The 22,914-nt window shown below is 41.7% G+C and overlaps 1 protein-coding gene across 1 annotated transcript; it reads right to left on the bottom strand.

The window, feature by feature from the left end:
* Window positions 1–5,485: 5,485 nt before the first annotated feature.
* lrrc4bb (leucine rich repeat containing 4Bb) lies at window positions 5,486–20,459 on the bottom strand. Its single transcript, XM_071392273.1, has 3 exons — window positions 19,997–20,459; window positions 10,953–11,555; window positions 5,486–10,825 (listed from the first exon to the last, which is right to left on the bottom strand). Exons 2-3 carry the CDS (start codon window positions 11,193–11,195, stop codon window positions 8,810–8,812), a joined length of 2,259 nt encoding a protein of 752 aa, XP_071248374.1. The 5' UTR covers window positions 11,196–11,555; window positions 19,997–20,459; the 3' UTR covers window positions 5,486–8,809.
* Window positions 20,460–22,914: the final 2,455 nt, after the last annotated feature.

Raw genomic sequence — 22,914 nt, 5'->3', positions numbered from 1 at the left:
GGTTAAGAGTATGACTAAAATAGAACGCGGATAGCATCTTCCATAGCTCTTTGAGCTGGTATACACTGTCCAGAATATTAATCGAGATAAAAAAAATCACATTTTCCTGAAAAATATATTATTTATATCTGTACATTTCCACATACCGTACATTGTGTTAGACACTGAGACATTCGAGAGCATTTGGTTCTCATCTAATGGGGATCCGGAATAAAATTCAAATACAAAATAATAGTAAGCTGAAGTAGCAATTTGTCTCTATTTACATATAAAGATCACTATCTCAAAAATAATTGTATTTAGTACAATATATCCCTAATACACACAAGAACTCCTATTCAGTTGAATGCATTCTGTTCCTTAGGCTTTCTCTCAAATGTTGCCCAGTCCCAGGCTTTGAGTGGCATTGAAAGGCAGAGCATATCCACCCAATTCCCTAACAGATCACATAATCCACAGCCAGTATCTAGCCACTGATGCGACATCCACACTTGAATACAGCGACCATAAACTGCTCTTGTATGCATGTACTGTGGGCATGCTCAAAAGTACGCTACCTCCCTACAGCAACAAAAAAAACAAAATGTCCATGGTTCTAGAGCAAAGGCTCTACTGTAGCTGCCTACGCACTGTGACACCTCTGCTCCATAGCTCCATAGTTGAGTTCATACAGTGTCAGTCTACCAACAGACACTGTAGTATATGTGCAGTCTGTTTGTTGGCCAGGGGAGTGAAAAGGGAATCCCCTTGAGAATCACTGCTGGGAGGCTATTGAATTTGAAGGGAACGATAGCACGGAAAGAGAAAAACAGGGCAAGAGAGCAGGCTCGGGGAGGCTCAGGGAGAGGATAGATACATTTTCTGGGGATCCAGATAAAGGGGACAGCGATGGGGAGGAAAGTCACATCCATCAACAAAAACAATTTGTCCCCCTTTCATTTCAATTAGTCAGGTCACAATTAGAAGGGCCAAAAACGTAATGTTAAAAAAAAAAAGTGCCCCCAGTACAAATGGTCGCGCCTTGCTGTGAGCGATGAGAAGGGGTATTTTCACAAGATCACCTTGCACTGCCACATATGTCCGCGTTAAGATCGCACGCTCCTCTAATCACATTTGCATTCCCAGCATTTTATCTTCCGTCTTTGAGTGTGGATGCGTGTTCATTTAGTTTTTCCGCCGCAGCGTACGACGCCTTCAGCTTCTCTCTTCAAGGCCTCTTAAGAATATTTACGATGGATGCGTTACCTAAATCTGCCTGTTCTGTCGACATAAAAGCCTACTTAAGGCGCGAGTGATAGCTGTTATGTAGATGTTTTTTTCTTCTTCTTTCGTTAACCCATATTTATTTCCTTTCAGCTCATTCTGTGTGTTTGGCCACACAGGTTACGATTTATCTCCTCGAAATTTCACCTCAAGGTGTTTTGAGTGCAACTGCTTTCAAGCCTCATTTACATTTACATTTAAGTCATTTAGCAGACGCTCTTATCCAGAGCGACTTATCACAGCTCGAGGTTATCTCCTTCAACTTGTTAATAAGCACCATCCTTACTGGCAGCTACAAATGTAACTCGGTTTTTCTGTTACAATTCACCAATTGCTACCAACCCATCTCTTTAGGTCCAATCAATGTCTGTACTGCAGTGTGATGCTTGTTCCAACAGGACGTTTTTTAAACAGATGTACAGACAGTCTCCAGGGACCAATGGGGGATCTCCAGGGGCTGCAGGAGGACAACCACATATAAACATGCCCCAAAGAACATGCCCCAGAGAATTGAATAGTGTCCCTAATGTACAGTAGTCTTAGTTAAACATGGCATATAAGCGTCACAAATCAGACAAATGTTGCAAATACGAAACGCAAAATGGATCATCAGTTTCGTATTTGTCAATCCACATTTCTTTATATTGGTTGTAATCAATATGCAATAAACCTTATGAAACTGGGACAAATAAGTGGAACATACTATGATTCCAGTACTGAAGGCTTATACCCACGGTTATGGGAAGCTACGTTCACCTTTGTATGACGAACCAGATGTAGGTAACTGTTCTCAACCATTACTCTGTAACCAATTGGGTGCAAAACACAGACAGTTACTCTATCCTGACCACAAAATAAAACATGTCCTGTGTTCTAACAGTGTGTCAAATCAAGAAGTTAATCTATCAGTGGTTCCCAAACTTTTGTTAGTCCCGTACCCCTTCAAACATTCAACCTCCAGCTGCGTACCCCCTCTAGCACCAGGGTCAACACACTCTCAATTGTTGTTTTTTTGCCATCATTGTAAGCCTGCCACACACACACACACTTTACGATACATTTATTAAACATAAGAATGAGTGTGAGTTTTTGTCACAACCCGGCTCGGGGGAAGTGATAAAAGAGCTCTTATAGGACCAGGGCACAAATAATATAATAATAAAAATCAATATTCTTGCTCTTTATTTAGCCATCTTACAAATAACACCTTATTTGTTGATCAAAAATGGTGAATAACTCACCACAGGTTAATGAGAAGGGTGTGTTAGAAAGGATGCACATAACTCTGCAATGTTGGGTTGTATTGGAGAGTCTCAGTCTTAAATCGTTTTCTACACACAGTCAGTGCCTGTATTTAGTTTTCATGCTAGTGAGGGCTGAGAATCCACTCTCACATAGGTACAGTACGTGGTTGCAAAGGGCATCAGTGTCTTAACAGCACGAGGCAAGAAACTCTGAGCGCAGCCCTATCCAGAAATCTGGCAGTGGCTTCTGATTAAATTAAATTTTCACAGAACTGCTTGATGCAATTTAGATGAGGCTCTCTTGTTCAGATATCCGTAAGAGGACTGGAGGCAGGGCATGAAAGGGATAATGAATCCAGGTGTTTGTGTTGTTCGTTTCGGGAAAGTACCTGCGTAATTGCGCACCCAGCTCACTCGGGTGCTTTGCTATATCACATTTGACATTGTCCGTAAGCTTGAGTTCATTTGCACACAAAAAATCATACAATGATGGAAAGACCTGTGTGTTGTCCTTGTTAATGCAGACAGAGAAGAGCTCCAACTTCTTAATCATAGCCTCAATTTTGTCCCGTACATTGAATATAGTTGCGGAGAGTCCCTGTAATCCTAGATTCAAATCATTCAGGTGAGAAACATCACCCAGATAGGCCAGTCATGTGAGAAACTCGTCATCATGCAAGCGGTCAGACAAGTCAAAATAATGGTCAGTAAAGAAAACTTTAAGCTTGTCTCTCAATTTAAAAATACGTGTCAATACTTTGCCTCTTGATAACCAGCCCGCTTCTGTATGTTGTAAAAGCGTTACATGGTCTCTACCCATATCATTGCATAATGCAGAAAATACACGAGAGTTGAGGGGCCTTGCTTTAACAAAGTTAACAATTTTCACTGTAGTGCCCAAAACATATTTTAAGCTGTCAGGCATTCCCATGGCAGCAAGAGCCTCTCGGTGGATGCTGTAGTGTACCCAAGTGACGTCGGGAGCAACTGCTTGCACGCGCGTTACCACTCCACTATGTCTCCCTGTCATGGCTTTGCCCCATCAGTACAGATACCAACACATCTTGACCACCAAAGTCCATTTGATGTCACAAAGCTGTCCAGTACATTAAAAATATCCTCTCATGTTGTCCTGGTTTCCAATGGTTTGCAGAAGAGGATGTCTTCCTTAATTGACACCCCCATAAACGTAACGGACATATACCAGGAGCTGTGCCAGGCCCGCTACGGCTGTTGACTCATTCAGCTGTAACGCATATAATTCACTGGCTTGTATGCGAAGCAGTAATTGTTTCAAAACATCTCCTGCTTCATCTCCTGATGAAGGCATTGTCTGTATAGTTTTTTTTGCCTTTTCCCCCAGCATTGTCCCAGCCATATCCGCGGCAGCAGGATAAATTAAGTCCTCCACAATAGTATGGGGCTTGCCTGTCCTAGACACTCGGTAGCTCACCATAAAACTCCTGTGGATTATTTTTCAAATTGTCATGTTTTGTTTCTAAATGTCTGCGCAAGAGTGAAGGTTTCCTGCAAGATAGTAATGGTTAATGTGATTGGATTTTAATTATTTGACTAGGCTACTTGTGTTTGACATTGTGTTGTTATTTCACTGAACACTAGATGGTTGAATTAAATTTTTGCCAGTGAAACGAGGATACTCAGGCGAGAAACAAAACCTCACCCAAATGTATAGCCCTGTTTTAAAAGAAATTGAAAAACATTTTTATTTGGCATATCCCCGACATTGCGCATGGCACCCCAGTTTGGAAATACCTGATCTAGATGAACCAAGGGTAAAATCCATCTAACGTCATTTTTTGTCAAATACTTTAAAGATAAATATCTTTACGGTGTATTGTGCACCCTGACAGATGGTAGACCTTTTTGTCACTCCTATGTAAATATTATGAAGACATGTCAGGCCACCTCAAGTAATATTACCTTGGTACTTACATTTACATTTAAGTCATTTAGCAGACGCTCTTATCCAGAGCGACTTACAAATTGGAAAGTTCATACATATTCATCCTGGTCCCCCCGTGGGGAATGAACCCACAACCCTGGCGTTGCAAGCGCGTTGCAAGTCTACCCACTGAGCCACACGGCTCAGTGGGTAGAGGTGTACTTGCTGTACACCTCAACATGCTAGCAAGCTAGCAACATCACAACAACAAAGAGCACCTACTCATGTGTGGTTAAACAAACTTGCAATGGCTTCCACTCATGCATTGATTAAGAGTGTACTTTCATAGCCCAATGTCATTAAGCCATACTGCAGTGTAAGATTCAGACAAGTCCACAGCAGTGACTCACACCTGTCTACGGTGTCCATATTAGGACACTTACTCCAAGCGACAATGATATCAACTCCAAGTGACTCTGACATAAACCCCTGCTAACTCTGACACAACTTCCATGGATGTGTCTCTGACCTAATATGGGGCACCGTACTAGTGGTCAATGAAGTACTAACTCCCTTTTCTTCTTAAAAAAGAAAAAGAAAATGACAAAACACACAGAATAATTTATATTTTTCAGAATTCATTTCATTTTTGTTTTATCAAATCCACGCTATAACTTAATGTATCATCATGTAACCCCGGCTTAAATGTCAAAACTTCTGTAGTACACGGTGCTCAAGATGGGAAAACAGCAACAACTGAATTGGAACTATGTGTGTTGAATAGTTCTGTATATGAAATATGATTTACAGCTAGCAGAAAGCTAAGCCAAACTGGCATAGACAGCAACGTACAATACCTCTCAGTCATTGTATGACAATCATAGAAGTGTAAATACCATATGTATTGATTTGGCCAAAGTTATAGAAAAATAGTACAGTGTTTCAAACCATCTACTCCACCATTTTGTATCCCTGGGTTTATGATTTATACAGATGACAGTACATTGATAATGACCATATTAATAATATTACACTTTAGATACAACCAACACTTGTGGAAAAAAAATTCAACAAATGAACACAAAAATGACACTTTTATTATTTTGCATTTAAGGAAATCTATATGTTTTCTATAGCTTCATCTTCATGTATTTCACATCATTAAAAAGCTTTCCAAACAACAACCTAGATCAGTTTCTTGTTCTGTTTATCAAATGGAATCTTGTACCAAAAGGTCAGTTTGTGGTTTAGAATACAGTATTCCATTATTTTCTCACAATTTTGTGGCTGAAGTAACAGTAATCCACATTCTGTGTAATTTATCCCATTTTTGCTCCAAACACCAAAAGAAATGGCATCTGGGCTGTAGCATCCAGCTGTAACAAGAGGTGGGACAAACAACACACTCAGTATTCCATCTGTTGCAAAAGGCCATCATCATCTTCTTCTGTGAAGTAGAGTGAAGAAGACATAGTTGTCAAAGTTCATGTGTTCTCTTCTGATGTTGTTACCCGGGGCATGACTTAGTAGTAACTGTATAATACTTCCTGTTGTGTAATTCCTCCATCAAATTCACCACACCACTATCTTCAGGGTGTAACAGGGTGGTTGATAATTAGGATAATTCTAATAATAATAACAATAATAACATAATCATGTTAATAGTAATATGGCTTAAATAATAGATTTGTTTCTCCAATGGTACAATCGTAACAACAGTGATGCTACAATATTGATATTGATCATCAAACATGGCCAAATATTATAATTCCAAGAAAGGACTTTCTTGTTCTACTAGCATATTCAGGAGGTACTTAATATGCTCTTTGAAATCTGACAGCACAGTTACCAAATGTAGCACATCAACTGTCATCAACAGTGCAGCCATATGTTGGAGTTTTTAGTCTTCATTTATATTCTAGTAGCGTCTCAGTAGGGAAACAGTTGAACTCTCTGCCGGGCCATAAAATACTATATCAGCATCCTACTTCACTCCTTTTGAGGAGGAGTGCCATAATTACTGAAAATGTGTGTAAAACATCAGGGAAAAGCTTGCTTTACAACTCACTAATAGTTCCTTGGTTGGTCGGTCGTTTTGCCCGTCTCATCTCAGAAAGACTACAGGCAACACATAAATTGAGCGACGTTGAGAGCTGACAAATTGCATCGACAAGTAATTCTGCCCTGTTATTGGTATGTTCGGTATATTCCTTTCATATCTTAATACTGATCGAAATAACTTAAATCCAGATGTAAATGTACGAGAGATATTATCACAAATTCTATCAGAATTGATCATATTATTATTAATGTTATTATTATCGTGGTTGTCTTGATCATTATCAGAATCATTATTTCCTATTAAAAAAACCCGATGCACTCGTTACGGGAGTATAACAACGAGATCAGAAGAACCAGCCTTCCCCACCCACTCAAGCACTGAAAATGTATGCAGCACCGCGAGGAGAGGGGTGCAGCAATAGCGATTGTTGAGTGGTTTGCAAATTACACAGAGCAGCATGTTGGTGCAAGATCACCTCCACATACACAAAGACGTATGCGGGTAGCGTTACCATCACACCCGTCAAATCTCAGTCGTCTTTCACCTGAATGGAGTTGGCGTGTTCAGTTTGCTCTCAATTGCAACAACCATTTTCATATCAGTTTTCCGTGTTGATTCACATCACTTCCTTGGGGTTAAGGAGACAAACGGGATTCTGTGTCATTTGAAGCAGCCTTTTAATGCCAATGTAACTCCCTCATAAGAATGACTAAAAGCCGGTCTTGAGATATTAAAAGAACAGACATCATAATATGATTACCAAGATGACTAATGGGTGTATCGTATACCATATAGGTTCAACCTAGATTGAAATATGTAGCCTACTGATCACTCTTTACAACTACTGCATGTTTTCAGTTGGTTTCCATTGACCGCCCAGACCTCGATATATGATTTATTTATTTCATGTGAATGATACATGGCTAGACAACTGTACACATTATATCAAACTAAACAAAAATAATTGAAGACATAGTTTAAATGCACAAAGCTTTAAATGGTATTAACACATGAAAGGTACACCGTAAAAAGATGGTTCGTACAATTGTCATACAACCAAATACTATTATCATACATTTCTGTTCCACTAAACCAAAGAATGTGGTCGAATCCACCCACTGAATGCCATTGCAAAGACAGGCATTTAATCACCCTTATGACAGCGTTATGTGGCATCAAAATGGTCACCATGAGAAAGAAGTTCATATCAAATTCACCACTTATAGCACATATCTTGCTACTGATCGAGTTACACTTTGTCAACATTTCCCATACAAGTCTTCGCAAGGTATTAGCTCACTGTTGATGTGTTTTGTTATTTCACCTAAATTTGCTGATGGTACACGTATATGCTGGCATCTGGAGCTCTCATTTGAATAATCAAGTAGCCTGCTGGAACATATGGAATATATTCTCAAAAACAAACAAGAACAGAAGTGTCCAGTTATCGTCACGGTTGAGGGAGTGAAACACAGGAAAAACAGCTCGCCAAACAGAAAACTGGGGGAACTCTCCGACCATTCTTCAGTATTCATGGCAGCCAAATTCATAGATTCACAATGAGTGTTGCAATTGAGCCCTTATGTATTCGAGGAGTAGCCAAACTCAAAACATATGTATCGTATAATCAACCTTCACAATCACCGCCCCTGATTATTCACAAAACAAACTACTACAGCTCGTACATCCTCCAAAATATCTCTGCGTTAGAGTCTGCAATGTAACATATTCAAATGAAAATATATTTATGTATCTGTGGGATTTTCACAGTAGTTTGTACTGTACTGTACTGTATGTACCGTTTGTCCTTCCATTTCTGCCTTCCTACAGCCTCAAGGGGAGACTATTGAGTTCATATGAGATAGTGTCTTGCACAAGTATTTTCTGTGAAAGCAATGTCTCTAGCATTTTTTCCCTGCAATGTCTCCAAACTTCAATGTGGTCAGTACTGTGCGTGACTTAAGTCTTGACTTACTGGCCAACCACAACTTGGGGGATTGAGCTACAGTACTTGGAAAGACGTTTCTTCTATGTGAATACAACTCGTAGAAACTGCAAGAAACATTTGCTTTGGCACAGATTTACATTGTAGCGATGTTCGTTTTTGAACTCCATTGCCGTGATCGTTACTACAAACACAAGTAGCCCATTGTGGTAATCCTTGGCTCAGTACACTGTCGCTGACCAGTCTATGTGTTTGTGTATTGCAGTGTCAGTCTATCCCCTCTCCTGGTGTAATGTCAATGCACTGTAGTGTTTAATCGTTCGGCACGTAAAGAGGCCATCAATCCCCTCTCTGTCTTTCCCTTGCACTCTCTCTCTCCTCACTCTTTTTTTTCAGATTTGAGTCTCTTGAACGTTTTCCTTTGAGTTTCCCTTGAACAAAAGAGGCTCCATTTGTGGATTCTGGTTCTGGCCCATGAAACCCTTGATCGATCCATGTAATCCCATGGGGGACATGGGGAGGGACATCGGCAGAGGTGGGGAAACAGAAAGAGGGTTGGTGTTGGCACCATTTCCGGACATGGTCTGGAAAGTGGTTGAGGAGATTGGAACCTGTGTACAGGAAATGGGGATATCCTGGCCATGCTGGTTCAGTGGGGACGGGTTGTTCTTGTTGCTTAGAGTACTGATGCCTGCCCCTGTCCCAATGCTCAAACCCATCACGTTGTTGTTGAAATGATTGGCCTTGTAGTAATGGTTAAGATGCTCTGATCGCCCGATGTTGGGAAGGTTGACTATTTCCGGGTGATGCATCCTCAAGGTTCCGTCTCCTCCGCACCCAGATTGCATGGTCGATCCCCCTGAGATGCCGCTCCCGGCCCCGGCACCCATCTCATCCTCCACGTTGATGATCTCGATGGCGCGGGTGGGGCCATGGTGCTTGTGCAGCTGGTGCTGCTTCCTCAGCTTGTAGAAGACCACCAGCATCACGGCCGCCATGAAGGTGATGGCCACGAAGCAGCCAATGATGATCTTGGTGGTCTTCATCACGTCGTCCAGGCCAGGGATGTTCGTGACCTCCATTATCGACACTGTGACTGCCTTTTCAGTGGCTCTGGTGGCTCGCGGTGACAGAGAGGAGAGAGATGAGCGAGATGGAGATATGGTGAATCCAGCCCTGCCTTTACCCAGTACCCCTCCTGAAACAGTGGGACCCAGGTAATCTGGCGGTACGTAGGTTTCGTTGATGTACTGCCTTGCAGCGGAATCCTCCCCATTGTTAGTTTCCACGGTTTCCACAGTGACGGTGGTGAAGTAGCTGAAAGGGTTGCTGGAGTCGGAGGTAGACACGTTGAGCACTGCGGTTGCCGTAGTGTTGCCGGCGGAGTTGGTCACCATGCAGGTGTATTGGCCCGTGTCCTGCACAGTCACATTGGTGAAATTCAGAGTTCCATCGTGAAGGACTGAGATCCTGACGCGATACGACCCATGCGTCATGAGGGTGCCATTTGGGGTGAGCCAGTTGACAGACGTCATGGAGGTGCCAGTGCGACACTTCAGCTCGGCAGCCATGCCCTCTGTGACATTGAGGTCAGTGGGTGGCTCTACAATGACGGGAGCGTAGCATGTGAAGTGGCTCTGGTCCAGCTCACCAATGTACCGGCCCTTCAGGCCTGGGGGCGCGTGGCAGCGGGCACAGCATGTTGTGTTACTGGGCACCGTCTCCTTCAGCCACCAGCTAAGCCACAGGACATCGCAGTTGCACACCCAGGGGTTGTGGTTGAGGTGCACCCGCTCCAACTGGTGCAGCGGGGTGAAGAGATCGTGGGGCAGCGAGTGCAAGGTGTTGTGGGACAGGTTGAGTTCCTCGAGGTTCTTCAGGTCGTCGAAGGCATTGCGCTCAATGACCGTCACCTTGGAGTGCATGAGCCACAGTTTGCGCAGCGACACCAGGCCTTGGAACGAGCCGGGACGGACATTCCCCAGCTGGTTCCCAGACAGCTCTAGCTCCTCCAGTCGGACCAAGGGTGTGAGGTTGGGGATTTCCTTCAGACCGCACATGCCCAGGTTCAGGAAACGCAAGTTGAACAGGCCTTCGAAGGCGGCCTCAGAGATGTAGTCCAACTTCCGTAGTTCGCCCAGGTCGAGACGGCGCAGGGAGGGAACGCGGTGGAAAGCGTACGCCGGCAGTGTCTCGATGGGGTTGTTCCGTAGCCAGAGCTCCCGCAGCTTGCTGAGGTACTCAAAGGCCTGCGACGGTACCAGCGTGAGACGGTTGTCGAAGAGCTCCAGGGTATTGAGGTTGGGCAGGCCATTGAACGCGCCCACCTCGATTTGTCGGATGTGGTTCTTGGAAAGCTGCAGGATTTCCAAATGCCGCAGGTGCTTGAATGTGTCAGACTTTATCACCTGTTAAAGATAAATACATGTTGGTACATTGTAGCCATATGAAACGGCTCTGCCGTAAAGCATACTCTTTTCATATGCGTACATGTATGGATTGTAGGTAAACGTAATGAGAGAAAGGCATATTTACCTCAATCGTGTTCTCTTGTAGGTTAAGGTATCTTGTGTTCACAGAAATACTGTCCGGTACTTCCACCAAACTCTTCCTTGTACAGATGACTCGGCTTGCCTGATTGGAGCAGCTACAGGGGTTTGGACATGGGGGCGCGGCCTCTGTTACCTGAGGTCCATGGTGGTGGAGCCACAGTAAAAGCTGGACCAACCAGAGGAGGGGGGAAGGGGTGGAGGGGCTGGTCACCATGACAACACGCATGGCAAATGGGTCATGACCCACCCCTAGTCCTAATATGTTGATAAGTCCCCTCTGATACAAGACAATTAAGTGGTTCTCTTGTTGTTCATTTTACCAATCCATTCTATTCTTCTCTTTCAAGTCTTTTTAATAACTGTGAAGAACTGTTAGATATTAAATGTTCTCTTGATTTATCATTTATATTTCCTCACTTGACTATGTTAATGTCAGTGTAAATATAAAATGCCGTCTAATTTTCAGCACAGCTTTTTAGGGAATTATGTATTTGTAGATCCCATGACAATTATTAGAACAACAAAGTAGATGTTTGGTGAATCTGCTCTTGATAGGCGTATCTCTGTGGATGGTAGATGCTCCTCACTGTATAGGGGAGGAAGAGAGAGAGAGAGCGAGAGAGAGAGAGAGAGCGAGAGAGAGAGAAAGAAAGAGGGATCAGACAACCTCACAAAGCATGAGTTCTGTAACTGTAGAAGCATTGTGAAATCTCTGTGGGCACTGAAACATAGAATCATGTTGGACTTTTAACGCAATTGCAAGATTGATGGTCAATACATAACATGTTTGGAAAGCATGTCAGCTTTCAGGTTTACACTAAAGCATTGGTTCTCATAAATTAGGCTCTAGAGCTTACTGGTGAGTCACCTACTATTTACTAAAGGTGGCAGGTGGCCTAGCAGTTAGAGCGTTGGGCAAGTAACCGAAAGGTTGCCAGTTTGAATCCCAGCTCCGACAAGGGGGAAAATCTGTCATTCTGCTCTTGAGCAAGGCAGTTAACCCCCCGACAAGTGGAAGTCAAGTTTCGGTTGGACCTTGTGTGCCATTGACAATATAAATAATTCATGTAAATGTAATCCTTCATAGGTCGAGGGGAAACATTTTAGTCAAGGCTTGATACTCTGAGTTTGCTCAAAAAGTGGATCACAAAATATATATATATTTTTTTTAACTCAAGAGCTCAGGTGTGTCACAACTCAAAGAAACCACAGGCCTAGAGCAAAGTATGAAATAGACTTTAGAGTATGATTCATTACTCGACGATGACAGAAAAAAAAGAAACACCTTTGTTATTTATGAGCATAATCATACACACTGTAATGTATTTGGACTGGAGAAAAGGTATTTGTGTAAAAAATAAACATGAACACATGCCAACATCACTCTAAAAGACTAAAACAAGCAAGCGTTGAACTGTCAGTTTGCTATTCTATTTAATGAGGTATAACTTGTTTTTAGAATCACTGTTACACAACTACTGCTACATGGGGGAAACAGCTAAAAGTTTCCCGACATTAAATTTATGGTGACCTAGCCCTAATGATCTGCAAGACAGATATTAATTGAGTCACAATCAGTTCTATTGATTACAAGGAACTGGAGGGTATGTTTTGTGATGTTGAGGGGTACTTCCACAACCAAGTGTACAGATGCTGGATCTTAATTTGAGCCAGTTTGCTACAGCAGGAAAATAATCCTGCAGCAACAGGAAATTTGAATTATTATGTGGATTATGATTGATGGATTTTTTTTTTGTAGGGGTTGATACATTTTTGGTATCAGCAAATCTTGAAATTCTTAAGTTTGAAATGACAAACTTTAGAAGCCTTTATAAACCTTGAATACATTCCATGTTTGCATTTCTCAGCAACGAAAATGAAGATCTTACATCTGTAACTCAGCTTTCGGCATCCCTCCTGACTGGTCTGCATCCTCCAATAGCCCTTCAGGGTTTGATTGGGGTGAAAGAACCCGGGTTAAACTTGTACCCCCTAGCCTTGCGACTGTATAATTTCAGTAGTCCATTTCACAGTGAACGTGTTTTACATTAAGCAACTCAACCCTTGTACCTCTAGTGTGATACCATCAGGCTACTCATGATGTACACGTACCACATTTGAAAATAATTGTCTTATGAAGACACAAACAAGTAATTTATAGGTTATTGCTGGGTACCAGTTTACCATATAATTTTTACATGGTCATTTCTGCCAATTTCTGCTTCTACAAATTGGGAAGTAAAATAGCTAACATAGTTATCTTAGGATGTATACAAACATGGGATCCCACTCTCATCTCTGATTCAGAGGGGTTGGGTTAAATGCGGAAGACACATTTCAGTTGAATACATTCAGTTGAACAACTGACTAGGTATCCCCCTTTCCCTTTCCTTCATCCTCCTTCCCACAAACTACCCTGTACTGTCCCTTTAAGACCGACAAATATGGAGACCCTTATCAGAACCTCAATACAATACTACATGTGGTTCAAGGCCCTGTTGTTCAAACTAAAGCTACCTGTGCTCAAATTCTTGTATATTCATCTATATCATACCTCTCTGGTAAATAGTCAGATTGTAACCCCAAAACATCCTCTTTCCTACGCAGTGCCATGGATGCATGCGGTCCTAGAAACACGGTTGCTGTGGCAACCGGCTCACACACCATCTTGTGTTTCACTGCCCAGTGCCCTATCCTGATTTCGATTTGAATATTATTAGGTATAACAGCAATATGCGCATTGACTTTTATGTGTCATGTCTTGACCTCTGTATTTAAATGTGTCTGTGTGTCCTAACTTCTGTTTCTTAAAAATCTGATGAATGTATGTTGTCCTTCTGTATATAATGTTTTCATGTTTATGCCCGGGGACTGCAGATGTAAGTAGCTGTTAGCTAAATCTGATGCAACAAATCTGAGACGTATGTTTTTGTTGTACGTTGTCCCTGACTAAATAAACGTAATAAGAAAAATAAATATAACCCACGCTGTAGATATACCTACTGTAGCAGCTTTACTGTATGGGCGTCATTTTCAACCAATCAGTGTCTCATTTTTCACTCATTTAACACCTACATTCAGTGGCCAGTATATTAGGTAAACCACCCCATTCCCGAAAATAGTTTGCTCCTACAGACAGTGACCGTGGCTTGCTACATAAAGAAGGCAGACGGGCATCGAGGCATTCGATTGAACGTTAAAATGGGCAAAACGAGAAACCTAATTGACTTTGAGAGTGGTATGATCGTTGGTGCCAGGTGCACTGGTTCCAGTTTCTCAGAAACGGCCGGCCTCCTGGGGTTTTCGCGTGTGACAGTGTCTAGGGTTTACAGAGAATGGTGTAACAAACACAAAACATCCAGTCAGCGTCCGTCCTGTGGGCGAAAACAGCTCGTTGTTGAGAGAGGTGGACGGAGAATGGCAAGAATCGTGCAAGCTAACAGGCGGGCCACAAACAGGAAAATAACATTGCATTACAACAGTGGTGTGCAGAACAACCTCTCAGAACGCACAACTCGTCGATCATTGTCACGGATGGGCTTTTTCAGCAGACGGCCACACCGGGTTCCACTCCAATCAGCTAAAAACGATAAGAAGCGGCTCCAGTGAGCATGCGATCACCAACACTGGACAATTGAGGAGTTGAAAAACATCGCCTGGTCCAACGAAATCCAGTTTCTGTTGCATCATGCTGATGGCAGAGTCAGGATTTGGCGTAAGCAGCATGAGTCCATGGCCCCTTCTTGCCTGGTGTCAACAGTACAGGCTGGTGCCGGTGTTGTAATGGTGTGGGGAATGTTTTCCTGGCACACGTTAGGTCCCTTGATACCAATTGAGCAACGTTTCCATGCCCCGAAGAATTCAGGCTTTTCTGGAGGCAAAGAGGGGTCTGCCCCGGTACTAGATTTGTGTACCTAATAAACTGGCCACTGAGTGTAAGTCAAAAGCTTTTTAGGGTTATGTAGGCTATGTTACACTGCCGGGTGCCTGCATGTCAACAGCCCATACTTGCTCACTAGACATGGCATGTTTCTTTCTCTGACAAAGGGGTCATTAAAAAGTTATGCTTTACAAATGTTCTAAACCAATCTGAAATATCTGGCTGGTGGTTTACAGCTCTAGTACTAGAACTAGGCCTACCTATTGAAATGATTGAGTAGCCTAAGTGAGTCCACGATATCTTTAGACCGAACTTAACATAAATAAAGGAAAAATACACAAACTTCCCATACCACAATGTCAAAGTACCTGATCCAGAGATGATCCCTCAAACATATACGTTGCACACATTGAACACACTAAAGCCAACCCCTGCGTCTCACGATAAGAGCGTAGGGAAACAAACTCTTCATGAATCCTAATGTGCGCATAGGCTGCAGATTAGATCCACATCAATGGGTGTTAAAATATTGCTGAAATCTTAATGCAGCCATTAAAGGGCCCAGTGTAGTAAAAAACTAGTTTTCCTGTGTTTTATATATATTGCCACACTATGAGGTTGGAATAATACTGTAAAATTGTGAAAATGATGATAATGCCCTTTTAGTGTAAGAGCTGTTTGAAAAGACCACCTGAAATTTCAGCCTGTTTTGGTGGGATGGAGTTTTGGCCTTCCATGGTGACATCACCATGCAGTAAATTAGTTAATAGACCAATAAGAAAGACAGTTCCAAACATCTCTGCAAATAACAGGACATTTTCACTTTCCCCCACCCCACTCAAACCACTCCTAGACAGTCCTGGCAAAATTCTTGCTTGAGAAATTGCTCTTTGCTAAGGAAGCTATTTTTATTTTTTTACCATTTTAACAATCACAGAAAGGTACTTCATTGTTACCCAGAAATGATTTAATATTGAAATAAAAATTACTGCATTGGACCTTTAAGAAGCTTATGATGGAGAATAACCTAAATATAGGTCTGTGGAAATGTTCTTTACCCGACCTCACACGTACACACACACTCACGCAAACACGCACACACAAACACTTGTACACACCAAAGTAACGTTTAAATCCATGATTCTCCACTATAATTTCAACGTTGAGACAAATGATTGTTGTGTCACTGGGCATTAGATAGTTTACCGGTCTTTGCAATGGACAGTCGCATTGGGGGAGGGGAATATATTAAATATGTGCCCCGGAGGTCCCTTCACGATCTATGTGGCTATCATTGTAAATAAGAATTTGTTCTTAACTGATTTGCCTAGTTAAATAAATGTTACATTTAAATTGAAATTACATTTAAAAAAATGTGGGGCCTACACTCCAGGATGATATCTCTGAGATTATGCCCACTGGGCACTGACGTCAGTTCAACGTCTATTCCACGTCGGTTCAATGTCATTTCATTGAAATTATGTGGAAACAACGTTGAATCAACCAGTGTTGGACTTGTCCATCATTGTGAAAATGTTCTCTTTTATTGTGGCGATCTTGATCAGCAAAAGTCCATTTTTATTACATAAGAAGTGTATGTTGGGTCTTACAAGACAACAGAGGGACGCACCGTTGTAAAGCGAGTTTATGAGCTCATGGCTGCATGGGGAAATGATTGCTCTTTACTAAGACTCAATCCAAAGCCATCAAAACAGAACACATATTGTTGTCCATGGATGTACAGTATCTCTTATACAGACTCTCTCATACAGGCTGTGCACTGTGGAGGCAGGCATCTGCAACAATGCAATTCTATAGTGCACATTCTCTTATTGTAGGTGAATGTTGGCTACCTACAGTCTACTAAGGCATGGCAAATCATAACATTTTCTCTCAATTCAATGTGTCTATCACAATAAGACCAGCGAACTGACACAAATGTCTGCCTTATTATTTGATTTACTTGTTTTACTGAACTCCCTACCCCTAGCCCTACTCACTTCAACTACAGTGAACTTCTGTTAGGGAGGTGGCTTTTGCCTATCTTGGGCTACGCTAAAAAGCACTGGGGGAAAAAAACACACTGCGAACTCTTGAGTTACCCTATACCACACATTCCACCTTCAGTGGAAGACAAGGTTGAGTCCTCTGTAGCCTTTTTCTTTTATTTCCTGTCGCAAATACAGAACATTACATTATGTTCATACAACATGGCTCTGGTTTTATTCCTATGTGACATAGGCTCTTCTTACTCTTCTCCCCCATACACTAGTCTTTACACTGATGCAATGAATTTGTCTCATGTCAAGAGCTGGTTGCAGTTGCACACATGTAGATATTGATCGACTACACACAATCAGTTCTGGGAGAAGAAAGCGTTCAGTCGTGAAGAAACAAATGATCTGCAACCTGCTGGCCAAATGTTACACCAACACATGATTATTGTGTAATCACTGTCTAACAATGGTTTATTCTTTGGATCTGTTGAGGTGAATAGTGGGGTAACACTTTACTTAACTAGCCGGCGGTTTCAATTGACTTCAATAGCCTGCAACTATAATGTCCATTATGATGCAGTTATAATGCATTGCCGAGTGTATAATGTAGACTATTATAATAGTGGCAAAATGATCCTGAATAAATAACAGCCATTTTGAGTAAGTTGAAATGTTGATACATAATAGAGACATAGGCCTAACATAAGTCTATTATAAGCCTTATTATAAGACATTATAAAGGCTCATAGCTTATGTGCTTATAACAAGTTATAAAGCACAGCACTCTAGTAAAGTCACAGTAAAGTGTTACCAATTGTGGCTTTGTTGTGGCTTTCAATATCCTCGGGCTAAAGGCTACTTGAGCATAAATAGAGTTCCTGTAGGGTTCCCAACTCTTTCCCTGGCTGCCACTGCTCTTGCTCAACAACAAAAAATCCTCTGTGTCATCACAACTTTTGGAGATATTTCAACAAAACGATTTTCTGGTAACTTTATCAAATGTTTTGAAAATTTGAAAAAGTTGTAGATATATTCCAATGACGTTAGATTTATAGTTGTTTTTTAAATATACAAGGAGGAAAGCCTTAAGATGAATTATCCACGTGTTTAGAGAGAAACATGTAGATCATTTTTTTGTAAAGCAGTAATATGTTGGATGAGTGTGTTGGGGGCAACCCGGGGGCAACCCGGGGGCAACCCCCCCCCCCCCCCCCCAGCTAGTTAGCATTAGCTGCTAGGAGTGCTAGCTAGCAACCTTACTATCAAATCATCAAAGGTAGAATACATAAAAAGATAACGTAACTTAATTGCAGTTGAAATGTTTCCACTAGTGACTGATTGCTTTGCAGTTAATGTTACTTTATAGCCTTTTAGCTATTTTGCACAGCATCCCCTTGTTTTCAGTCACAGGTGGGGACTGGATTAGGTGTGAGCAGTGCAGCAGGTGGGCTCACGAGTTGTGCTTCAATTTTACTGGGGATATCTTTATTTGTGACCTTTGTACAAATTAGAATCGTGCAATAATAAAGCATAAGAGAGTTGCCATATCAATGTTACACTGAGTTAATTAGGTAAGTTATTGTTGTTGTTATTAAATGTTATATTCAAATGTTATTTAATGTTATTAGTTATATTCCATTCCAATGAATATTTATTTTTATGAATTAAAAACAAAGATTGAAAACCTTTTGCTCTTGAATGTAATTTTAAAGACTGCTGGGATTTCAAATATTGCATTATTCAAATAATATTTAGTTCAATTGTACGTCATGGATTGTATGGAAAAGGAACAGCAAAGAAAATGTATGTGCAGGTGAGTTAAAAGGAGGGACTTTACATCAAATCTCCTCATAGTGCGGCTATTAATGGTGGCATGTGCAACACCCTTATTTGATTTAAACAATTAAAATTAGACAACTGGACATAGCTTTGAAGTATTACGTACTAAAGCATTTCTAAATACAACTGATTAAATGGATTTGAACACACTTTTGTGAAACCCTATTCCATGATCTTCTACCGGGGTAACTGGCCACCGGCACTTTAACAAAAACGTCCCTTTTCTAAAAACAACATTTCATGAAAAAACTCAACTGTAGCCATTTATTACCCTTTATAGTTTATTCGCCTACGCATGGCATTCATCCAAATACCATTTATTTCCCAAACCGTTGCTTTTTTGTGTCAGCAATTAGACATTGTTCTTTAGGGGGGGCTAGTTACCCCCTAGTACCCAATACCACGCTAAATTAGGCCTGATATTTACAGCTGGTCTGAGATTAACACAAAGCTGCAACAGCGCTAACGTCTAGGCCTACTGTAACTATGACAACACTAAATTGATTCGGAGTTGTTGGACGTGGGCTTCCTGTTAGGAGGAGGCTATATTCAAAATAGTGGAAATCAGAATGTTAGCCTATTGGGGAAATTAGGTAGGTCAAAATGGTGCTTCAAACACTTCAATTGCAGGAGATATTTTTTTCCTCCTTAATTGGTCTGACATTTTACAGCATAACATGGAGAGTCTAAACATTGGAATTAAAAGTCGAATTAGATCATTTCCAATGAATTTATATGACAAATAGGTTTAATCTATTCTCAATGTATGGCCAAAGCACAATAAACCCTAGTGAATATAAATTAACATATAATTTCATTAATGCAGCTGGCCTCGCGCTACGGCGCACCTTCTATGGAACGCAATTGAAATTCTTAGAATAGGCCAAATTCGGCACATGCTGCATTACAAAATGGCTTGCATCGACTGTCTCTTTGAATGTGGAATAATGACAACTACACAATTGCAACAAGAATAATGATATTTAACGTTATGAAGGTATATTACTACAAAATAGGCTTACATATGGTGACAATATGATTTCAACAGCTTTTAGGGTTGAAATGATCTTAAGAATACATTTCAACACAAGATCATTTCAACACATCAGCTTTGATTTTCAAAATGTCTAACGTTAATTGGAACCTACTAGTTATGCCGTGTATCCATTTATACTTAGCTATTTTAGCTAATATAACAGTAATGTCGCCACCTGATATCCGCAGAAACAAACCAAAATAAGAAATAGGTTGACTACGGCTGTCTTTTCAGACGTTTCTACCAGTATTAGGCTATGTGCAATAGACTCATACCTTTCTGTTTCAATTGCTGCGGCGTGAGGTCGACGTTTTCTGCTCCTTTCGATCCCTCTCCTTTCGTCAGTCCCCCAACCTCTCTATCTATTTCTCATTTTCTCTTCTCTAAATTGATTCGCTCGCTTCCACGGCTGTGAGTTCGGGTCTTGTTCTTGTCTTCCGCAGCAGCAACGCAACAGGGACTTCATACACCGATAGCACGTTCAATATAAGCAGAATCCACACACACCATAAAAAAAGGTGAAGAAACGTTAACGTTACAATATATAAAGCGGTATTTAGTTCAAATAAAAACGAAATCCGGATTGGATGCATCCAAGCGTCTTCTTATCCTTGGAGACGCGCGCAGGCAGCAAACGCGACGGCGCCCGTTGGGCAGATTATTTTTGCGCTCCAGCATAAGCAGCAGTATACGCACATTCCGTAGGTCTGCAGCTGAATGCCACGAAGGCAGCGTAAGCTCTCAACATGGATCACAGAAGACCAGCCATTTATGATGGAGGGCCATGATCAAGAAACTCGCCATGTATTCCAAGACATATGGCGCTAATGCACTACAATATCCTCATGGTCTTTGCAATCGTTGTGCAGGCCCTACTATAACCTATGTTTGTAGGGTGAGTGGGATATCAGGTCCAGTGGGGTTGAGGGAACCTAGATAGATCTATGGTGGGCTACGGACAGTGGTCACTGAGTGTTAAGTGTTTGATATGACTCAGCACTCTATTGCTCGATTAATTGATTGATTCTGTACATTTCAGGAAAAGTTGCATGAGGTTTCGCTGCAGTGTGCTTAGTGGCTTTGAGATCAAGATATTGCTGGTTCCCAATTGCATCTCAGAGTGAGTGAGCATATTGCCACTGGGCCTTTGGGCAAAGTAGCTATTTCACTAACCCCTGGACATTTTCAGTTGTACTATTGTTATAGAAATGTTGCCTTATTTAAATGTGTATTTTTTTAACCTTTATTTGACTAGGCAAGTCAGTTAAGAACACATTCTTATTGACAATGATGGCCTACAAATATCAGACCTGACCTGACCAATCCACATTGGTTTAACACAGTATAAAGGTTTCCTAGAAGAAGAAAAAAATAAACATTGAGGCAATGGCTTTTCAATTCGGGTTTTGTATTTTTGTAGTTTATCTAAGGTTGTGGCCTCATGGCATACAGCTTATTAGCAGTGTTGGGGAAGCTACTCTGAAAAATATAGTTTACCAAGCTACATGGCAACAAAAAAACACTACGTACGTTTTAATTTAATTAAACTCCACTAGATGACCAAAAGTATGTGGACACATGCTTGTCGAACATCTCATTCCAAAATAATGGACGTTAATATGGAGTTGGTGCCCTCTTTGCTACTATAACAGCCTCCACTCTTCTGGGAAGGCTTTCCACTAGATGTTGGAACATTGCTGCGGGGCACTTGCTTCCATTCAGCCACAAGGTCGGGCACGGATGTTGTGCGATAAAGCCTGGCTCGCAGTCGGCATTCCAATTCATCCCAATGGTGTTCGATGGGGTTGAGGTCAGGCCTCTGTGAAGGCCAGTCAAGTTCTTCCACACCGATCTCAACAAACCATTTCTATATGGACCTCGCTTTGTGCAAAATTTTTACCACAAAGTTGGAACCACAGAATAGTTTAGAATGTCATTGTATGCTGTAGCGTTAAGATTTCCCTACACTGGAACTAAGGGGCCTATCCCGAAGTATGAGAATCAGCCCTAGAACATTATTCCTCCTCCATCAAACTTTACAGTTGGCACTATGCATTGGGGCAGGTAATGTGGTTTGTCCGCCAGACTGCCAGATGGTGAACCGTGAAACATCACTCTAGAAAACGCGTTTCCACTGCTCCAGAGTCCAATGGCGGCACGCTTTTCACCACTCCAGCCGACGCTTGGCATTGTGCATGATCTTAGGCTTGTGTGCGTGCGGCTGCTCGGCCATGGAAACCCATTTCATGAAGCTCCTGATGAACAATTATTGGGCTGATGTTGCTTCCAGAGACAGTTTGGAACTCAGTGATGAGTGTTGCAATCGAGGACAGATTATTTTTACGCGCTGCGCACTTCATCACTCGGCAGTCCCGTTCTGTGAGCTTGTGTGGCCTACCGCTTCGCGGCTGAGCCGTTGTTGCTTCTAGACGATCCACTTCACAATAACAGCACTTACAGTTGACTGGGACAGCCATTTGTCAAACTGACTTGTCGGAAAGGTGGCATCTTATGACGGTGCCACGTTGAAAGTCACTGAACCTTTCAGTAAGGCCATTCTACTGCCAGTGTTTGTCTATGGAGATTGCATAGCGGCGTGCTCAATTTTATACACCTGTCAGCAACAGGTGTGGCTGAACTAGCACGAATCCACTCATTTGAAGGGGTGTCCACATACTTTTGTATATATAGTGTACCACCAAGCTACTGCAAAATGTTGTTAAATTACTAGTTAAACTGCATTATTCATTCCTCCCAAACAATACTTATTATGACATATGGACAACCAAGCAATCAAGAAAACATTGACCATCTGATCTGAATTTTTGCTCAATGGGTATAACAGCGAATGGTTTTGTCGGGACATAACAGCCTTGGACAGCAATTATGCGTGTCGTGATGCCGTGTGTGGCATGTGGTCCTGTTAGTCGGTTCCTTGTCCTTTCCTTCTCGTAAATAGATCCCTAAACTGAAAGTAATGGAGTTTAGGAGAAACAGTGACACTGCTCCACTTGGTGTATACCGCCCACCTTGAACGTTAGCATGGCCCTCCACACCACCCAACTCTAGTAACCTGTTGTACAATGCACTGGATCCTGTCACTCTGTTTCCATGCATTCCACTGAGAGTTGTGTTCAACTTTTAAAAAACACAAGACTATAGCTATTCTCAGCAATCCACAGCATTTGCTCTC

The sequence above is a fragment of the Salvelinus alpinus genome, chromosome 3, assembly GCF_045679555.1.
Source record: "Salvelinus alpinus chromosome 3, SLU_Salpinus.1, whole genome shotgun sequence".
Lineage (NCBI taxonomy): Eukaryota > Metazoa > Chordata > Actinopteri > Salmoniformes > Salmonidae > Salvelinus > Salvelinus alpinus.
This window is presented reverse-complemented; position numbering and strand designations above follow the sequence as displayed.

Coding starts and splice junctions, on each gene's coding strand:
- lrrc4bb (XM_071392273.1), bottom strand. CDS start 11,195: ATGCGTGTTGTCATGGTGACCAGCCCCTCCACCCCTTCCCCCCTCCTC. Junction 10,826..10,952: donor TACAAGAGAACACGATTGAG/GTAAATATGCCT, acceptor TATCTTTAACAG/GTGATAAAGTCTGACACATT.